This window comes from Rhipicephalus microplus, chromosome X (genome assembly GCF_043290135.1).
Source record: "Rhipicephalus microplus isolate Deutch F79 chromosome X, USDA_Rmic, whole genome shotgun sequence".
Classification (NCBI taxonomy): Eukaryota; Metazoa; Arthropoda; class Arachnida; order Ixodida; family Ixodidae; genus Rhipicephalus; species Rhipicephalus microplus.
This window is the reverse complement of record NC_134710.1, coordinates 347,250,009-347,272,036: the sequence shown is the minus strand read 5'-3', so window position 1 is coordinate 347,272,036 and position 22,028 is coordinate 347,250,009. Positions and strand designations below refer to the sequence as shown.

The 22,028-nt window shown below is 41.5% G+C and overlaps 1 protein-coding gene across 1 annotated transcript in view; it reads left to right on the top strand.

The window, feature by feature from the left end:
• The window catches only part of LOC119161157 (cytochrome P450 4V2), a 56,758-nt gene that overhangs the window by 28,797 nt on the left and 5,933 nt on the right, over positions 1 to 22,028 (top strand). Inside the window, exons 4-8 of the mRNA XM_037413509.2 lie at positions 2,349 to 2,548; positions 5,735 to 5,804; positions 6,470 to 6,596; positions 7,900 to 8,118; positions 17,199 to 17,372. Of these exons, the coding sequence (XP_037269406.2) occupies positions 2,349 to 2,548; positions 5,735 to 5,804; positions 6,470 to 6,596; positions 7,900 to 8,118; positions 17,199 to 17,372 (790 nt within the window). The remainder of the gene's footprint in view (positions 1 to 2,348; positions 2,549 to 5,734; positions 5,805 to 6,469; positions 6,597 to 7,899; positions 8,119 to 17,198; positions 17,373 to 22,028) is intronic.

Below are 22,028 nucleotides of genomic sequence, written 5' to 3'. Positions count from 1 at the left end.
GTAAAACAGGAGAAAGCAATAGGCGTTACCAAATCTCCATGTACATCACCTGCTGACGCGCAGTCGTAACTAAGCCTGCAGGTGTGCTATTCAGAACGACAAGACAAAGAATAATTTCAAAGATCTTAAGAGGAAACTTCCGTTCTGCGAGACCACGCAAACTCGCTTGAAAGTATACCGCAAGAAAATGTGCTACGTGACCTTGAGCTCGCAACTGAGTGTCCAAAAAAAAAGAAAAAAAAAGAGAACTGCTTCACGTGGCATGACAATAAACGCTGCCGTGCAACTCGCCTCGACACGCATGCGCTTAATAGTGGGAGAGAGAGTTTATGAACCTGCGGACTCACGAAAACTCAGCCAAGGCCGTGGAAACTGCTTGCAAACGCCGGCTGAGCGACGGGCAGGGACATTTACGGCGTTAAGAGCCCCGGGAGAGCCGAAACTGCCTCCACGACTTCTCTAGTTGAAAGATATATATATATATATATATATATATATATATATATATATATATATATATATATATATATATATATATATATATATATATATATATATATATATATATACATATATATATATATATATATATATATATATATATATATATATATATATATACATATATATACATATATATATATATATATATATATATATACATATATATATATATATATATATATATATATATATATATATATATATATATATATATATATATAAACTCTTAATTTTTTTTCCGTCCCAGCCCCTTTCAGTCAGGGAGCGTGCGGCGGCAGCTTCCTCCCTTCGGTGCGGACCTTCTGCAGCGACCGCTCTCACGCCAGCAAAAAGGGAAAACAAACAAAAGCAGCGAAGGTTACAGAGCGTCCTGTTCATGCCGCGGCAGGAAACAAATTTCGCGAGTGGCCGCCAGTGGCGGCGTGTTTTACTTTACCCTACTATACGTCCGGTTACTTTTCGTTACGTACCCGCGGTTGCGAAAACATACCTGCGCAATTGCTCTCCACATAAAGACGCAATCTATAAAGTGGAGGTTACTAGTATATGAATTAACGAAGATGAGAAATACCCCACTCCCTCCTTACTTTGTACACTCTCCATCTAAGTGTTTGCGCACACACTTAGATGAAGAGTCGGAGGCAGGAGTGATGCAATGAAACCGATTTTATTACACTCCTTTCCACGCTTCGTCTCAATTGTGGTTATGAATTGAGTTAATCAGCTATTGAACACAGTAAATGTTCGTTCGTGTGTTCACAGTGTGAAAACTTTCATTCATTAAGCGACGCCTTGCAGGCTACCAAGACTAAAATAATAAAATAAACACGCACATTTTATGTCAAGAATAGCTATAAAAGAAAACGCCTTTACGAGATTGAAGTGATACGTGCTATGCAGCGACCAGCGAAAATAACGCTTTCTTGCAACCAGTGACAAGCCTGATGAGTATACCCGTGCTGGTATCTTTCACCTGAGTTGTAGCGTAAATTTCGAAAATTTTGGCGCTGTTTTACGTCATCTGCAAACTAGAAACGTTGTAAAGCGTCTTAAATTGCGCGATAATCTCCGAAAACTTCTCACTCTCAGAAGTAATCTTGCATCATATTTGCCGCCGTGAAGCCACCTCAGAATAACACCAGGTGCGCATCATACTATGTCCGTGCATTTGAAATGTTGTTACACAGCTGGCTGTTCTTCTAATGTTGGCGCTTTACGTGGTAATGTAGATGGGGTCACGACTGTCCCTCACACCATTCAACAAACATCCTAGTCGTCATTACTGATGTCATTATGAACATTGTGTGGCGCAGTCCAGTGCCTAATATTACGGCGAACTATACGTGCATTTACGGTGAGTGTTCTACACTCACCTTGATGGCAGTTGGTTCTTCCTATTATTATGCACTATACAGCGTAATCACCACAGGCGGCCCTGATTGACTCTACCACCCATGAATTCACCTATATATTTTCTAAAGTGAGCTGGGGGATGACCATCGCCGTAGCTTTGTGGTTCAGCATCGAACAATACGGAAGTCGCAGGATCGATCCCTGCTGGTGGCGAGTTATCTTTTCGTTCACTATTCTTTCAACACATTTAGAATACGATTACTTCTAATAACATCTCATATACGTTCCTTCACATCACAGTCTGTTAGTTCTTAGTATCTTGCGTGTAACGAAGAAAAGGAGTAGGGCTATTTAAATTTACACTTCTTTCTTGCAGTCAATGCACATTTGCGTAAATATTCAAGAGTGTGGGCGTGGACACAATCACCTGCTATACATGAGTGCAAACGTAATGATGTTAAATTATGCTTATTACTTGTATTCTTCACCAGTACTGGCGACATATGGCGATTCAAGCGGCGCCTGTTCACGCCGGCGTTCCACTTTCGAGTGTTGGAGAACTACATATGCCACTTCAACGAGAACGGCAACGTGCTCATCAAGAAACTTGAAAAGCACATCGACGAGAAGCCGGACGAAGCCCTGGCAACCTTCCCGCTCATGCAGCACCTGACGCTCGACATCATCGGCCGTGAGCACATACCGTTTACCTTTTTATTTCTTGTTTAAGTGCATAATAATCAGCAGCAACGCATACCTAGTGCGTTTTAAGGGCAAATGTCTCAGGTTCATGAAAACAAGCTATCCAGTAAAAACTACAGCATAATTAAATTAAAGCGAGATACTAATCTACTTTACGCTCATGAACTATATTTTGAGGGTGACAGTCCTAATTGTATTGAGTTCCTAGCGATGTGTACTATAAGAGCCGAATATGGAGTTTGATGTTTCATTTTTCACGTTTAAGATCGATACTCTGGCACAACTGGTCGTCAATAAGATGTCACAAATTTAGAAGCATTTATTTGTATTTCGTCTGCATTGGCACAATATATAAGTACCTGAAATTTCCCATGTCTCTGCAACATACTGCAATTTATTTTCAACGATAACAAGTTAAGTGCACCTTAGTACATGGTGTCCTAATCAGTGACGTTACGATGCGTTGGCGCGAGAACTACTAGGTGGCATAGCCAGTTTATTCTGTCTGCAAGTTTTCTCACTTGTGTAGTGTAAGCTGACATCTTCCTACGTACATTGCCACAGGTTGTGAGCAGGTTTTAGATTGTAGTGAACAGGAACGCCTTCCTGCGATCACTCAGGAAGACGCGAGGAGCACCGTGTTGCAATACAGTGATGTTGAGAAGAAAGTCTGGGACATCTGAAGCAGACTTGTGCGTAGCGGAGCAGTTTCAGGTGCCATGTCTGGTAATTGACAGCCGTCAAAATTTAACGATGGCCTTTAGGCATGACGGAGAAAGGTCCGAACAGATCTATTCCAACAATGACGAAAGGTGTCTCAGGACACGGGAGTGGTTGCAGAAAGCCAGCAGGACGCAAAGTTGGTCGCTTCCACCGCTGACGCAGAAGGCAAGATGCGACGTACTTGGCTACAAAGGGCAGAAGAAACAACTCTTGGTACGGCTTTGTGTTTTATGGAGCCCCAAGTGGCCTGCACATGACTCGTCGTAAAAGTCTTCGAGGACTTGGTGACATAGTGAACACGGAAGTACTAGAACTCAGCAGTGACTATCAGTGGTGTAAACATAACCATGGAGCACATTGTTATCGAGCTTAAATTGATGTAATTGTTGGCGCAATCTAGCATTACAAGATGATGATCTGCCACTTAGGCGCTGGATAATGCAGTCGCAATATAAATCATCACGCTGGTGTCTAGCAAATTCGGTGTAGCGATTGGAAGCCAGCGTGTCTGTAACCGCAAAGTGGTATAATGTGAGGGGTGACTCAGTGTCCTGCCCACGTGACGAACAATTAGCAGACGTACTCGACCATGACAGTGGTAGAGGGCGGCGAGAGAGAGATTTTGCATATTGTTGTTTCTTGTCATCAATGTAGATGACGTTAAAATTGTACTCTTGTCGGCAGAGAACTCTACGACCGAGGTGATCAGAAATGTTTTTCAGCGACGCTAGCCAGCGTAAGGCGTGATGCTCTGTGATAACTGTGGAGTGGCGTCCAAAAAGATACGGTCGACATTTTTGGAGGGCCCAAGTTACAGCGAGGCCCTCCTGCTCAGTTATCGAGTAGTTCTGTTGAGCAGTCGGGAGAGCATGACTAGCACACGCAATAACTCTGTCTCGTGAAGAGGATTCCCACTGTAAAATAACTGCACCAATGACATGGACGCTCGCGTCAGTGTCCAGAAATGTAGGTGCGTTTTCGTCGAAGTGACACAGAACGAGGCCGGACATTTAAGCATACTAGAGGGCTTGAAAGATAAGCACGCAGTCTTCGTTCCAAATGAAGGCAGATCCTGATGTCAGCAGCTTGTGCAGTGGCGACGCGATGGCGGCAAAATGACAGATGAAGCAGCGGAAGTAGGACAAAAGGCCCAAAAAACTTCCTAGGCGTTTATGATTTTCTGGCCGATGAAAGCATATCACAGCCGTAATCTTTTAAGGATGCAGACAAACGTAACTTTTGCTTACAAGGTGGCTAAACACCTTGAGGGTTTTGTGCCAAAATGGCATTTCTTTTTGTTCAGCTGAAATTGAGCGTCGGAAATGCACGTAGAAACATCGTCTAAACAGTCAGGATGCTAACGAAAATGAAAGGAGATAATGACCTTCGCATCTAGATAACAGAGACATTTTTTTAACTCAAGGCCATGAAGAATTATGTCTATGATACGTTCAAACGTGCAGGAGCACTACACAACCCCAAAGGCGTGACGTTGAATTCATACAGCCTGTCTGGTGTTGCAAAGGAAGTTTTTTCGTTGTCCGCTTCATGCATAGGCATTTGCCGATAACCAGACTTTAGGTTGAAGCTGGAGAAACATTAAGCGCCTTGCATAGAGTTAAGTACGTCGTCGATTCGTAGCGCCGCGTTCACGCCCTTGGGCGTGACCTTATTAAGTGCTCAATAATCGAAGCAGACTCGCAACAAACCATCCTTTTTTCGGACCAGCACTACAGGTGATGACCTAGAGCCGGACGAAGAACGTATAACATATCATTTGACCCTAAAAGCAACGTTGTGTTCGATGATTTTTCGCTCCTCGGAAGACACTCGATATGGGCGGCGGCGTACCATTGCGTCGCTTTCAGTTTCCATGCAATGCACGGTGACTAAATTGCGACCCAGAAGCTGTGCTCAGTGAGAGTGTTGCAATGTAATACGAACGTGGCGTGCAAGTTTATTTACGTGTGATCAATATTGTGTGCTCATACTGCAATTTAATTGTATTTATGCTTCGGGATGGTAGGCTGCGCTAATTGTTTTCTTTCTCAAGGGAGGTAAAAATGTACTCCCATGCGCACCTGAAAAAGTTCCCCGATGAATGTAAATAAATACTTCCCTAAATAAATTCAAAAACCCCGTTCTGTTGGAGAGTAAATAATTTACTCCCTCCGGATGGTGTTCATCACATCCCCATCGGGACTTGCGCTAAAGGACCAGTCGTTCACTCCCATCTGGGCCTATTTTTTATTTAGAATGTTGTGTAAGCAGTCTTATTACAGAAACAGGGTCGCGAATTTCTACAAACTGTGAACGATCTCTTTATTTGTGAACAACATTTCGCTTAAAGCGTATTACATATGTTAAATAATATTTTCCTACCTCTTTTCATAAAGTTTCAATGAGCAACTCATTTTGTGTGTCGACACTGCGAATACTGTTCGTTTCGCAGGAGTGTCCATGGGAACGGTACTTGGCATGCAGACCGACTCGGGCAACCCCTTCGGAAAAAACCTCAACAGGTAATTGGCTTTCTTAATGCAGAGGGCTGGCAATGTTGCGAAGTTCGAACGGCTAGCGCAGCTTTTGAAAGGCCTTATAGCAAAAAAAGTTATAATAATAGAGAGAAATAAGGAATTGCCATGAAAGGAACGTCTAATAACGAAGTGCCTAGTTGAACAAATGAGAGCTAGTTCATGCCTGTGCTATTTTAAGAAGCAGTGGAGCTTCAAGCAAACGCCACCACATGGCAGACGCAAAATTTTCTTTCTTCATTTTTTTCATTTATGTTTTCTTTTTTAGTGCTTTCTTACATGTTATTTTTTCTTCTTTATTTCAACTTTCTTTTCTTGTCTCTTTTTGTATTGCCCTCTATGATATGCACGGCTATTTTATGCAAGAAGCTGCTCGGCATCTATTAGCTTTTGTGGCTGGTCACGACAAACAGTGGAACCAAACGTTTAGGCAGCTCGTCTGTAACAATTACATTCGTTCGAAAAGGACGCGTGCCCTTTGCCCGCCATATTAGCGAATGTTTTTGTTGAGCGTAGAATTCACTTGGTATGTGGTAGTAGGAAATCGCCCTTTACTAAAATTATAAAATTACTAAAATAATTTTACTATAGCGCAAGTAACAATCATATAACTGTAGACACTTACTAATAAAAATGTTTTGCACTATTTCCAGATTATCCTTTATGGTAGTCTTGCGGGGCTTCAGGCCATGGATGTGGATACAGCAAATATACGACTTCACGTACGAAGGAAAGGTATTCAGAGAGACTCTCCTTGACATGGAGAAATTTAGCATGTCGGTAAGTGCGCTGAATATGTTCGTGATGTTATAATATTTCTTGTTAATATTTTGGGAAACATCAGCTTGTTACGCGCGCATTACGCTGCTCGGCCTATTAGGACGAGTAAAATGAAAGGATGGGTCTTATTTCCACAACAAATTTTTGTTAGCTTGACAAAATGTTTGATTATACTAAATTATGACAGACGTGCAGCGCAGAAGATATGAAGGGCTGAAAAAAAGACCAAACGAGTGTTGACAGACAACTGAGCTACTGAACGTGTGCGCACCAAAATTTACTTCAAGGTCACATGATGCGTGCGGAGCACACGAAAGAGCCCACAAGTTATTGAAATATTGTTTTTTACACGATGTGGTAGAGGTTTGTTTGACACAAGCAGAAAAATCTAGGTGTACATGATGTGCCTCGACTATCTCTCAGCTTGATTGATTTCTAATATTGGTCATTACCACTGTTCCTGAAGCAGAGGCCCGAATTGGCATCTTCGGCAATATCCAGCCTTGTTAGAGCTACAGTTGATTTTTTCCCACAAGCGTGATGATGTCGGTGGCAAACGCTAAAGCAACATGCAGCCTCCCCGAAGTAAACTTCGCCACATGATATCGTTATTAAAGGGGTAGATCAATGGTCTCTATGGATGACTGCACAAACATCCGCGTGCGCTCAATCGGAGCAGTAATTTTTCGGCTGTAAGTGAGCGCTTCTCTTTGTTTTTTTAAATCTTTTTTATAAGGGTTAAGGAGACGTTTAGTATAATATGTTAACTTACTTGCTCACTCTGGTTTGGCTGTCAATTCACTGCATTTTATCAGAGTTTAATCGCCATTTGGATAAATAACTCTGCCATAAGCACAGTAACTTTAAAGTTGAAACGGATAGGTAATGACGCCATTCCGGGATAAATCAAAATACTTCGTTGACTGTCACAGTAGAGATTCTTTTGTCATACGTGCACTGCGAAGTACGATGTGTTACGTTTGGCAGTTTCCTAGAATTTTTCATGCGTTACTCAGAGATAACTGAAGCTCGGGTGCCCCCAACGCACCCTAGTTTCTGTCAAGTGGTTGTAATTCCGTCAAAATGATGTAACTCACTGTAATTCAATACCTTTGTTTCATATATGGTGTCTAAATGACTCTAGAAGCCAAATGAACAAGAGATGTAGCCATAAGTTCAAATTAAATTTTTCAATGGAAGCGTAATTGTGAAATTTGCCGAACTTACACAGTGCACCATTTGCCATTTGTATACTGTCATTTCGTGTAGCGCTAATGTGTTGTCTTGCTTTGTTGCTGGACAGGTGATGCAACAGCGCAAAGAAAAACTACAGGAAATGGAACTGAGTAACGAAGGCGATGATGAGGGCGCTGATGATGAAAATGATGACGATGGAGATGGAAACAGCAAACCCATTGGGAAGGAGTCCATTGTACTCGACTACTTGCTCAAAAAGCACCTAGAAGAGAGCAGTTACACCATCGACGAGGTCAAGAAGGATATCGACACCATTATATTTGGAGTACGTTGAAATGCTATTATATATATATATATATATATATATATATATATATATATATATATATATATATATATATATATATATATATATATATATATATATATTGAATCAGCGAATGGTTTTATTTTTCTTAAGTTGAGCGTCGACCTTCATGTGTGTTTTCTTTTCTTGGTGGAAGCTTTATGATTTCTCACGTCCTTTTGTACCTTTCGATGCGAATGAAGATGCCTCGTACGCCCGCTTAAGAACATTCTGTTGAGCAATACGTGAAGTGTTCTGCATAACTGAGAACAGCGGGAGTCAGTGGTGGCACGCACACAATAGCTGTGATCCACGCTCTGTGCAAAGATAGCACCAATTCTGATAAACTACCGTATCGTATGTATCTAAATACCAAAAACTTGCAATGAAACTTTGCGCAGAGTCTGCCCATGCCATTACTATGGAGTGAGGAATTCCGTACAGTGCAGTGTTTGATAACAAAGGGTTGAAGCTATTTCAATGGTTCGTTGCAATGAAAATGAAAGAAGTACAGGCATTTCAATAAAAAGGTTTCGCTAACCATGCGCCTCATGCTACTTCACATGAATACAAAGGTAAATGGAAAGATGGGCTATGGGCTACGTGCAAGGGCCTTTTAACACCATTAGCATAACAAAAAATATACATCAATGAAACCAGGTTCTCGCAGAAAAGTTTTATACGCCCCGCAGCACACGATGCAAAGGCATGCCTGTGTATAACTAAAGCAAAAAACATACAGGTTTGAGACTAGAAAGTTGAGACTAGCAGGGTGTAGTTGGTATTGAATGATATGTGGGGTTGAACATCCTAAAAGCATAATAAGATTATGATAGACGCCGTAGTGGAGGGCTCTGGAAATGTCGACCACCTGGGGTTCTTTAACGTGCACTCAAATCTCTTAACACACAGGCCTACAGAATTTTCGCCTGCATCGAAAATGTAGTCACCGCAGCCGGGATTTGATCCGGTGACCTGCGGGTCAGCAGCCAAATAACTTAGTCACTAGACCACCGCGGTGAAGCAAAGGCGATAGTATTCATTTTTCTGAACAATCAAGGTGCCAGGTTGAATAAGCCTGAACCCTCGCCGCGATCTTCTAGCAGTCACAGTACTTGATTGTTAACCAAAAGGTCGTTGAAGCGGCTCCCGGTCACGGCGGATACATTTAAATGGAGGCGAAGCGCAGCATGCCTATGTGCTTACTCTCACAGAATTTGAGAGAGTAGTGCAAAAGCAAAATACTTGTGTTACTCTTCCCATAGTTATTTAGTTCTGCGGAAGAGTAGGGCAGAGTTGGCCACGGAACTTACTCTTTCCTTGAAGGCAGAGTAAAATAGACTGCGAACGCTCGGCTACTTAGGTGGAGTTCCCTATCAATGCAACTCTCGTGCCGATGAAGCATGAATGGGGCCTCGCACTCCGTCCTTGCTAACAGAGTGCTGTCTAGCACGTGCATTATGCCACTGATGCCGCAAAGCAATGTATCTGTCTCATAACCATACGCCTCTGAGCATAGACGCCCGAGATGTAAGTTTAATTCGTCCAGTTAATAGGATAACTTTTGCTGATAACAAATGCATGGTTCTGTGGTTATGGACTTTTCGTTTCCGAAGCGCCAATGGTAACACCTTCGAAGCAAGAAAAAGCGACATCTAACGTGTCACCAAAAGTGCTACGTGAGTAAGTGAGAGCCTCGACACATAGAGTGGAAAAATATGTGTTACAAAAATAAAACTTATTAGCAGGGTTCGAACTCGCCACCTACGTATAACGAAGCAAGCATCACTAGGCCACGTTGCGCCACGCTTGCTACGTGGTAAAGAAAAACAAACTGGTAATCAGAAAGCACGCCGTTCTGCTTCACGGGTCGCTGCTAGATCACATACGTGATATTGGTTTCCAACTTAACCTTGCTTTTACAGAATGGAAGCTACTGCGTCCACGCATGACGTGCCACTAATTGAGAGAGGCCAAGCTTTTTTTTTTTTTTTCAGAATTCACAACATACAAAACAAAATATACAAAAAATCGAGATCCCGGGGCAGATTTCAAGCTTTTACTGCCGAGTGGAAAAGCCGTTTGTCACTCCTTTAGCTGATTGACGTACGCAGAAGTTTTATATCGACTGCAATGCTCAATAGATGCGCGCGTAGTTGATTTATCAAGGTGTATTTTTTTGCCCTAGCGATGTTATGCTGTAGTGTAGTGGTCGTGTCAGAGTGTACTGATTTGCATCTGTAAATCGATAGCTGTAACTACATAGCCGATTGCTAAAAACCAAATTGCATGTGTACAAAAGTTTTTCTTCATGTTAATTTGAACGCGCATTGCTCGACTAGCCTGTGTTTTCACGTATAAGTCAGCGATGTGCCGATGAGTGCTTTCGGCGGCGGTCCGTGTGCGCGGCACCCCAGGCTGAAAGCGCGTCGCATCGATGCTTATCACTATTTGTGTGGACATCATACTCAAGAAGCAAGGGCACAATCAAGTTAATCGATGGCAAAGCTCTACTGCACTGTCATTCTTGGTAGTCGGCATCAATATTAATAAACCCGGAAGCGCCGATGACTTGTATGATGAGTTCAGCCCGTAAATGAGGCCAACAATCCTCAGGAGTTGTAGCCGTATGGGTCACATTTAGTTGCACCGATCTCGGCGCAGTTGGCTTGCGAAAGCTTAAGTTTGTGCATTCTGAAAGTTTCTCATTGTGGCATTAAAGTGTCGACAAGGTAAGCAAAACTATAAAAGTTGCCAGAGATGCGTTTAAGTAGTGGTATTGCCGACCGGTGTTGTTTTCTGGCGTATACTAGTACACATCGCGACATCGCACGTCGCATCGGACGCCGGATCCTAACGTTCGTAGATTATTTCTCGGCCATTACTGCTGAAAGGTCGTGGCAACTGTGTTCGTAAGAGCCTAGCGACTACTTCCAAGCTTGGGCGTAAGTGCGTATGTGGCTTCAGCGATGGAGCCGATATGGCAGAATGGTAGCTGATAACTATAATTTAGTATTGAAAATAGCGTTCAATGTCTTGTAGTTATATAATAAAAGGTCCACCAGCCTACAGAGTACCTAACGATCACCAGATACTTACACATGCCAGATGTATATTTGCTCTTCTCAACCCGCAATAGAATGGGGCTAGACATCACGAGTATAAATACCGGTTGCTGTAGAACTGGTTGTCCGTATAGCAAGAGCAGTGTTGCCGAAGATGCCAGTTCGGTCCTCTGCTTCAGGAACAGCGGTAATGCTCTCACACACACACACACACACACACACACACACACACACACACACACACACACACACACACACACACACACACACACACACACACACACACACACACACACATATATATATATATATATATATATATATATATATATATATATATATATATATATATATATATATATGTGTGTGTGTGTGTGTGTGTGTGTGTGTGTGTGTGTGTGTGTGTGTGTGTGTGTGCGTGTGTGTGTGTTCAGTGTTGCTGTTTGCTTTGTTGCGTACGATTATATTGTGTGCGCTTTTGTCCGTCCTGTACATTTGACGGAAGCTTGAAATAGTCTATGCAGTTCACTTTCTTTAGAAAATGCTCAGCATAATTGTTTCAGACGTCAGTGCTAGAGGAGGAGAAATGATTCTACTCTTGGAGGGAATTGATGCATTACGCCGACCAGATGGCAAAACTCTGCGTGAGAGTAGCGCAACTCCTGCAGAGCGTGTGTGAACTCTATTTCAGAAGCGTAACTGTGCTCGGCGAGGGGGCTTGTTTACTCTCGTTCAGCCAAAGTACCGGAACTCTGTCAGGAGAGTGTGCCTACTCTGTGCAGCAGAGAATTCTTAGCCCACCTGAATAGAGAGAGGAATATGAAACAATGAAGCCTAATGGCCAGTACTGTCTTAGAGCTGTGACTAGATATAAATGAACTTTAAAGACCACCAGATAGTCTAAATTTCTGCAGCCTTCCACTAAGTTATCACTCATAATCATATCGTGCTTTGTGAAGCAAAACCCCAACAAATGTTGTTAATAGAATATATTAATCTTACAAAATATTATTATTATTATTATTATTATTATTATTATTATTATTAATATTATTATTATTATTATTATTATTATTATTATTATTATTATTATTATTATTATTATTATTATTATTATTATTATTATTATTATTATTATTATTATTATTATTATTATTATTATTATTTGAGCTAGTGCTTGGTGTTAAAAGTACCGTGTAACGTAGACACATTATACCAAAATGCTTGTGGTCTGCATACCAAGAAAACAAGTTTTTCGCTACGCTCTTTCGTCTTCTTTTCCTGTAAGTGCTGCTATTTGTAAAGCCTGCTTGGGCCTCGAAACTTTCTCGTGTGACATTTTTTTCCACGAACTTCACCAATTTCCGCACCGACCTAGATGTCAGTGCAACCGAATTTCAGTGAAGCCAGCCGACGAAGGTTTCAGTGTCCGTGCCACAAACAGTTCATTTATATTCGTTAGACAGAAAGACTTGGAATCTTTCGAAGAAATCATCTGATATAAATCAACTTCGAGTGCCGGTAAAAACTTTTGATTGCACGTTTCTATTTACCACCGAGCATATCTTCTGCCTTGTTTGGTGATGTTATGTCTCCCATTGAACATGTATAATAGTCTAGTAGTGGGCACAACAATATTGTTCTTGGTGACTTATATGTTCCTGGATTTGACTAGAGTGCGCTTAACTCTTCTAGTTGTAGTTACTTCAGTGGAAAAAAGGTCCAGTCTCCTTTTGGATTTTCTGGCGTTTAATTTCTTACTGCAACATAACCTAGTAGCTAATAATAGAGAAAACATCTTATACCTCTGTCTATCAAACGATCAACCCGTTCAAGTTTCAAGCTCCGACATTTCTCTTGTTGTCCTGACGAATTGTACCCACCACTTAATCTAAGATTTTCTGTATGTGTCGAAACAAGTAGCTACGGCAGTCACTTTAACCAATCTCCAATATTTGTTTTAAAGAAACTACATGAGCTTTTATCACTACTTCTCACCGTTGATGGGTCACAGGTTACTCACAAACCAGATATTGATGACCAAGCTGAGCAGTATACGGAACTTGCATTAAATAGCATACGTAAGTTTAGTCTGCAATCGACACCTAAACATCGTAAACATCTCGACTGGTATTTTCCTGAAACTATACGTGCACTGAAGCATAAAAACCGCTCACAAAAAGTATAAATGTTCTCCATTTGGCAGGTGAAAGGAATAGTTCAGCTTTTTACGAACATTATCTAAACTCCTTCATAAATGATACCACAGATGATATACTGTATATTTAGGAAAAAAAGCTTCTGGCAGGCCAGCTGAGGTTTTGGAGTAAGCATGCGAATGGTCTAGCGAAATATGGGAGTCCTTCAGGCTACTGACTCGGATGGTGTCAAAGTGCATGGCATCACTGATTATTTTACCATACATTTTCGTTCGTTTATAAGGCCTCGGACCATATGGCTCACATAGGAAAACACCACAAGGCAGTCAACACATCTAGTGGCTTGTCGCTGGAAGAAAATCTCATCTGCTCATATTTAGGCGCCTGAAACCGTCGTTGTCGTAAGGCGCAGTTGTTATCATTTCCGCCATAAATAATGATTATGGTAGTATGTTTCTGCCAGTATTGACAACAACATTTAATAACTGTCTGAACGAATCTATCTTTTTCAGCACGTTGAAAACAGCGCGTATATTTCACTATTGAAGTTTTGCTGTTAAACTGATGTTTCTCTTTATCGACAGATTTCTCTGCTCTGCGCCACATCAAAGGTCTTTGAGCTCTCTTTTCACCACAATGACTACATTGATTACTAATCAACACTGGTTTCAATGCGACAAATATCGCAAGTTGCAGACGCAAGTATCGCTACCTATTTCTCAGAGAGGACAGGTATTCCTCAAAGGGGACTGGTTGGCGTAGTCTACTGTCACCTGGGCAAAGCTTTTGAAGTAGCCAGCCACTCACTGTTCTTTTTTTTTTTGTTTAACTTGCAAAGTTTTATGTTGACTCGTCTGTTGTGATTCTCCTGCACAGCTATCTGCTATAGATCATGTTGTGTTGCCGTAAATGGCCAAACATCTTTTTTGTATAAAGTGTTCAGTGGTCCCCCAAGCGTCGGTATAGGCCCACTTTTATTTTAATTTCACGTTATTGATGCTTCTTTTTCAATTAGTTATTCTTCATTCCCTTGTATACCAATGACATCAAGATCTTTAACAAAATTGAATAAGTTAACAACTGTCGCTTGATGCAGTGATGTCATGTTGTTTCTCTGAATGGTGTGACAACAATAACCTTTCGCTCAATACATCAAAAACATAATTCATGAGTATGCCTCGCAAAACATACATCGTGCGATTTCCATACTCTGTCAATACCTTGTTGTTATGCAAGGTTTGTGAGTTCAATGATTTTGGTGTTTGTTTTGATAGCGTGGTATATTTTTTCTGCTCACACTAAATATGCTGCCATGCAAGGCACTCGTCCTCTCAACTGTGTTTGCAGAATAACGCGAGAATTCGGTGCTGCAGCCTTCCACAAATTCAACGTCACAATATGTCGTACACAGCTTGAGTATACAACTGTGATCTGGAATACCATTGCTAAATATGGTTGGAATGTCATTCAGCAAGTCCGAAAAAATTATAAGCATTTAAAACCACAGTTTTGCTAGAAATGTATGGATTCGATGTAACACTGTTATGTTTTTATCATCACCATCACTTCACTGCTCAATAAATCGCGCTGGCCTGTTATCTCTTTAGAAACCAGTTAACGGTATGATATACTGTCGTTTACTTCTCCGCTGTTTAAATTTTTGGATTGCGCGTAAGTTAAGCAGAGAGAATCTATCATTTCATGTACTTGCCAACTTCTTTCAACACACCGCTCACAGAAAACGTACCCCCGTATTCTAGAACGTCCCTTCACTCAACGCTTCACCTTCACTTGAGAAAGCCGAGAGAAGCACCCTCTCTAGTCACGGCAAGTCACTGCATATCAGCAATAATGTGGTGCGATTTTCGTGCAGCGCAGCGTCATTTTCAGCTGAGCAGCGGCGCAGTGTTCAGCTCTGTCAAGTGAAGGGCGAAAGTCGAGTCGAGGAGCGTTTGTGAATACGGGGAATAGTCTATATAATGTTAACTTTCATGATCTTGAAGTTTTTTACAGTTCATTGTCATAGTTATTATCTCAGCTTTCCGATTCCTTAACATTGTTTTTCACAATGCACAGATTCCTCCCTTTTGCGTCTTTCAAAAAGCCTTCCACATAGTTGTGTATACTGCCCTTTATTTTTAATTGATTCCATGATTCTCGTCTTGTCTTCTTATTCTTCCTATTCTTAGCTTATTTCTTTTGCTATGTGCGTTCTCGCTCGTTTTATTTGATTTCTTTTCTGAACACAGTCTCTCATGTACTTGTATAGTTATTATTTTACTTTTGCGTGTGCCTCCACAAAGACCTTATGGTTGTTTTGGGGTAGATTAGACTGCTTGATTCATTTTATAGTAATAATATAATATTATTAGGAGTAGTAGTATTGTTGAACAAACCTTCGTCCCTGCTATTGTTGAGGCCTTCCACATGGTAAACTATGGTAAGTAAATATAATTTTAAAGAGCTATTCTACATGATAGGTAATTTAGTTTGCGGTCGGTGAGTGCAGTCGTATACCTCAAAATCTAATAACTGTACACTTGCTGTGCCTATTTAGGAATTTCCATGCAATTTTAAGCTCCGGTTTTGTTTTGTAGCTCACACAACTCAACATTTTCACAGCTTGTAGTGTGCAATTTTCTTCAAAAAAGCGTTTTTTACTCGTTGTAGATTTGAACAGCGTTCATTGTGTCGTATATGACAACTAAGACACCGTTCACAGGCTACCAGCTCCGATTTGAAGCCGTTCTTGAAACAGACACTCTAAATACAGTACTACCGCAAGTTCTCAAAAGAAAGTTGTTAAAGTAAGACGACTTCCAGACTGCCACTCCATTACTCTAAACGGAGAGGCAGACGGAAGTAAGTAGAGTGAACACAGGTCCGAAAAGCCCGTCGATGCCAGCAGAACTGGCTTGGTGACCACGTTTCGTGCGCATACATCTCAGGCTGACATCCAAAGCTTTTAGTTCGTGAGTGCTATGGTTTAATGGCCAGTTACTTTCACTGTTATGTGTAAATATTCGCTAAGTTTTGCGCTTATCGACAGTCCAATAGCATGAAACACTTATTATTTGAACCTTACTGTACACTCCTTATTAACTTACTTTTTTCGGGTATTTCTAATCTATCGTGACTCCCTAACTCTGAACTGTGAAGTTACTTTGTCAGAAAGCTCTCTCTGCTGTTACCTCTCTTAAAAAATGTTTATGAGGACCGGAATGTAGTGTGCATTTGTTAATTCATGGCCATAACCTAACAGTTCATGTATTTCTGATGTAGTGACTACGCGTGTAAACCACACAGATGTTTTAGTAGCAAACAACGTTTTTTAATAGAGAGTATTACCATCACATACATCGGGGCACGCGCATCAGGCAATAGTTCTTTTGTAAATGGTCTTTTGTACGCCAGTGTAATGATTTCCTTGGAAAAGGGCTGGAAACCTGAGTCTACAAATAAGAAAAGTGAGCTGTGAATGTGTTTTAGAGCATATTGCTGGAGAAATGTGAGGCCGCAAGTTTACTACTTTGATGAGAAAGTACTGCATCATTGTGTTAGCTAGCTTCAGTAATCTTGGATCACATTCACATCACTTTTTTCGTAAGTGTTTTTTATAATTTCCCCGCTTTCGTCACTAATACACTTCAGCATTGGCAGACGTTTACTTACACGAACAGGTACAACGCTTGACTTTTCAGTGACACGTAATCATTATTTTTATAGTGATACAGTCACTGTTTTTTCTACCCTGTATCCCCATCACGCAAGTACACTATTAAGTATATATTGCCACGAAATTATGGTGGCCTTTCATGACTTTTCTTTAACGTAGGGAAACGACACGACTACATCTGCAATGAGCTGGGCTTTTTACCTTCTTGGACTTCACCCGGACAAGCAGGCCAAGGTGCACGCAGAGTTGGACGAAGTCTTCGGTACTGACCGTGACCGGGACGTGACGAAGGCTGACGTCAACCAGCTCAAATATCTCGAGTGCTGCATCAAGGTGCGTGCACCGTTTCAGAAACATGCGTCATGGCTTTCCTCCAAAACACTGCATCTCGTTCAGACCGACTCAGATTCAGGACTCCACTCTTCTCGACTTTTAACATTATATGTAAGATTATTGTTAAGCAGAGGGAGAAATTCGCTTTGCGATGTGCTCTCATCTTGCTCCCTAAAATTGTACTTGAAGTTAATGCAGACCGTAGGAATACGTGCATCTAGATCGTCGCTGATCTGACTTTCTTTCAGATCACACCCGTTCTTGGCGTTCTTTAATCATAGCTATACATCGTACCGCACAAGTGCGCATAACACCATCGCAGATGACATCGTTATCATCTGAAGGGCGTGCCGCTGAAAATGACGTTGAGTGCTTCGGTTTTTATGTGATCATTCTAGTGAATGTGCTCGTGATCTTGATCTTTGTACAGTTAACTGGTTATTGTTCTTGTGCGTATTGCCATTATTAGCAGACAGACAAAAGTAAGGTGCTGAGAAGTATCGCGATGCTAGCTTAGTGATGCTTTTGAGTATCTTAATTCTATATCTAGATACATTCAAAAAATTGTATTTTAGCTCAGTAGTGAAATACTTTTATAATGTATTGGTTGTGTTGTAATACTGTGCAGGTCACGAGCATCCCGTTGCTTTTTGTTGGAGATGATTCAACGTGTTAGTGTAAAGGAAACAAAGACAATTTATGCTAAGCCAAGCGAATTCACACCATCTTTCTAAAAGAAACCCTGAAGGGATGTGAAGCAGCAGTGTTTAGCACGGGTGGCGTCACAGGTTGAACGGCGCTGATGCGGGTGCTACGGTTAGCGCTAAAAGATTCGTTTGAAGCGATGGATGGCGTAGGTCTTGTCGTTTCTTGAGAGTGGAGATGGACGCCAGGCCAGAGCTGGCCCACGTTTCACTTCGACTACCACGTCCTTGTGATCGCTGAAGTGCATGCACGCTGAGGGGTTTCTGCAGAAAATGCACGTCGAAGTTGGCAAAGACCAGGCCGGTGCACATTTCCCTTATTGTGGTGAGTAGTTTCCGTACAGCTGCCGCACACTTCAGCGAGTGCACGTCACGCCTGTAATCGTCCAGACGTTCTCCTCCTGCTCTACTGGCGTCAACGTTGAAGTATACAGCGACTATAAGAAGCGTGCGTCGACACGCCTCGCCGCTATCACTCAGTGTCTACTCCAGACAGCGCAGGTTGGGAGTGAGGTAGAGCGCAAGGATCACGACATCGCTGATGCGCACGACAACTTATTTGTAGAAAGAATGCCTTCGAAAGGTTCCGCATTGTTCTTCCAGTACCGGCGAGTCGGCTTTGTAGTGAGCGGCCGTCGTGGTAGCGGAGCGAGTGACGCCAGTGGCAAGTGTAGTGATCGAGCGGATGAGGTGGCAGATGCGCTCGCTGTGGTGAGCACGTGGCAGGCGAGGGAGAGAGCAACCTCAGCGTGCACTCTGAGGGGACCGTGACGTCAACGCGCAGCTCCGGAATCAACTACTTGGCACCGCTCAAACACTTGTGGAGATAGCAGCGCGTTGCAGCGCCTTCGTATGGTCGCACGGAGGAACAGCACTACACAGGGTTCAAAGAGCTCCTTCGCACCAAAAAGGCGTGCCACAGGTCGTCAACATAAGCACACAATGTCCCATGTAGTAAAACCCTCTACGCCGGAGATGCAGAACCTCAGAAGCCGTATTCTCTGCCTTGCCGATAAAGTCGCTAATTTTTAAGGCTGGCACAGTAGCCCAAATTTCGTCTGAGGGCCGGACCGTTGGTGAGTTCACAAGTCTTGTTTAGAAGATGAACCAACGTTCTCTATGAGACAGTATACTTGAGAAACTGTTGTTGCCTAAATGCAGGTAAATGAAGGAACAGCTTTTGCTGCAAAGCAGAGTTTTTCTGTAAAAAAAAATATTTTATGCCTCCTTTTTTGCCACTCACATTCGTTAGTGAGTCGAGTGATAGGCTTTACTTGCAAGCTTCAATAAACTGCAACATCACTCACAATATCATACTGCACTTTCTTAAATGCATTTGCAGAGTATCGTCATTCCTGAAAAAAAAAAGAATCCTGTAACCTTATCCCTTCATACTTTTTATATGAGAAGCACTTTTGGAGGAACATGAGTGCCTTTACTCGTATCTATCTATCTATCTATCTATCTATCTTTCTATCTATCTATCTATCTATCTATCTATCTATCTATCTATCTATCTATCTATCTATCTATCTATCTATCTATCTATCTATCTATCTATCTATCTATCTATCTAGCTATCTATCTATCTATCTATCTATCTATCTATCTATTTATCTATCTATCTATCTATCTATCTATCTATCTATCTATCTATCTATCTATCTATCTATCTATCTATCTATCTATCTATCTATCTATCTATCTATCTATCTATGACTTTTAGCTCTCCTGTCCATTTCAATAAAGAGATCTATACGAATATTAGTATGGCATACCATCACTGTATCACAAGCCTAAGTGACTATTCGTAACATGAAAACCATGACACATATGTCATGAACGTCATGATTTACATGCCGTGGTATTGTTGCTCTAGCACTGGTTTAATTCTCATCACATTGCAAGACTGGTAGGGTATGACATGACTGCATGTCGAACATAAGTGACAGACCCTAACGTAGAAATCATGACAGGCATGTCTTTTAAGTTATAACCACAAGCCCCGCTCATGTTGCACTCGCGGTCGTTTCGGTAGCTGCAGATATATCAAATTTGGTATTACGTGGCGTGAATGAATGACGAAGATACATTACTGGTGCAAAGATGATAATCACGAAATGCGCGTCATATAATACCAAATTTCGTATTACGAGATGCGAATGGATGACGAAGGTAAAAGCCACGTCCAAACATGACAATCCTGACATGCGTGTAATATAAAACACGACTACATGCTACGCTCATTGCGCCCTTGCGGCCGGTTTACTAGTTTGGCGTGGATGACGAAGGTATGCCTCATGCAAACATGATAATCATGACATGCGTGTCATGTAAGAACTTGACTACATGCCATGCTCAAACGCTCACAGCCGTTTTGCTAGCTTCACATATACAAAGTTTAGTATTAAGTGACGCGAACGGACGGCGAAGGTAAATGACAAGTCCAAACATTATAATCATAACACTCGTGCCTTGTAAAACACGATTACAGGCTACGCTCATAGCGTACTCGCGGCTATTTCGCTAACTTCACATATAGGAAATTCAGTATTACGTGATGTGAAAGGACTGAGAACACAAATGCTGGGCGCAAACATGATAATCATGACATGGAAGTCATGTACGCCATAATTTACATATACTTAACACTGGTGGTGCTGGTATCACAAACGTTCGTGGGGCCGTCGTTACGCGACTATAAACAACATTGTATCTTAGGTAGATAGTTGAGTGCGCATACCATTTCTACTTATTTTTACTATGTACATGTTGTGCTGATTTTAGAGAAACATATCAACTGTCCCCATTTTTCCTTTGCATATCATCGATTCCCACTGTACGTGGGATCTGCCAATTTTTTTTCCTCTCATTGCAAATAATTTTTCGAAAGATCCTGTTACATCAAAGAGAAATATATATCAGTATCTGTATCTTAGACTTCTGGCGCATGCAGTTTGCTTTCTGTATTGCGGAATACTTTTTTCAGCAGCTGTGCCCAACCGTAGTGCCGGTAACCAGTTTTTCAAAATGCATTTTTTATGTTGACCAATATTTTTTTTCAATCATAGAAACGCTTTTTCGCGTGAGGTCGCACATAATATTAATCTAGCAGCGTTCGAGATGAGAGCCCAATAAAAAATTTTGTAACAACTCAAAATTCTGGAACAGTGAACAGAATAGTCTTCTGAAGAAATCTACCTCTACAGCAGGAATGTCAGCCTGCAGGCATTTGCTTTAGGAGTTTGCCTGGGTAAAGTTGTGTCATCTGGAAGCTCGCATGTTCGTGTGCGTGTGTGTTAGCTAGTTGCTACCATGTTGGTAATTAGAAGATTTTTTTACGTTCATGAAACTTCGCAACGCAACACAGTCGCACAGAAATATTCCTGTCAGCATTGTTTTAATGCGTACGTTTGATTCTAATTGAAATTATAGCAAGAGTTGTGTGACTCGAGGTTAAAGTCCTCGTCTTACTAATATGGACAGAATTCAGTCGAATCCAGGACTTTATTTCCGAAAAACGTGTGACGGCGCTAGTAACAAACGTGGCAAGAAAAATACCGTTTAGTGAGTTTCAGTCCTAACTGGTTTATACCTGTGTTGTTTTTTTTTAATATTTTCCTGGGAATTTTAGCGCATATTGTTTATTAGATAACCGTGTACGTTCTGTGTATGTAGATAATGGGATAGACGATAATGCCAGAACGAATATGGATCATGGAAGAAATCGGTCACCCTTTCGGGATTATTGTTTTCATTTTCCCTAAGCAGCCGGCTTTAATAATATAGTTGGCAAAAGTGATGATTTAGACAGCACTCTCGGATTACGGAGACGTAGCCGTCGGGCACATTGTTGCCGAGGACTGCGCAAATAAACGATACCCAGAGTATGGGCGTGGCACTTAGTTCGAGGGTCGTGCTGTATGATTTGCGCTCTTAGTCACAATGTACT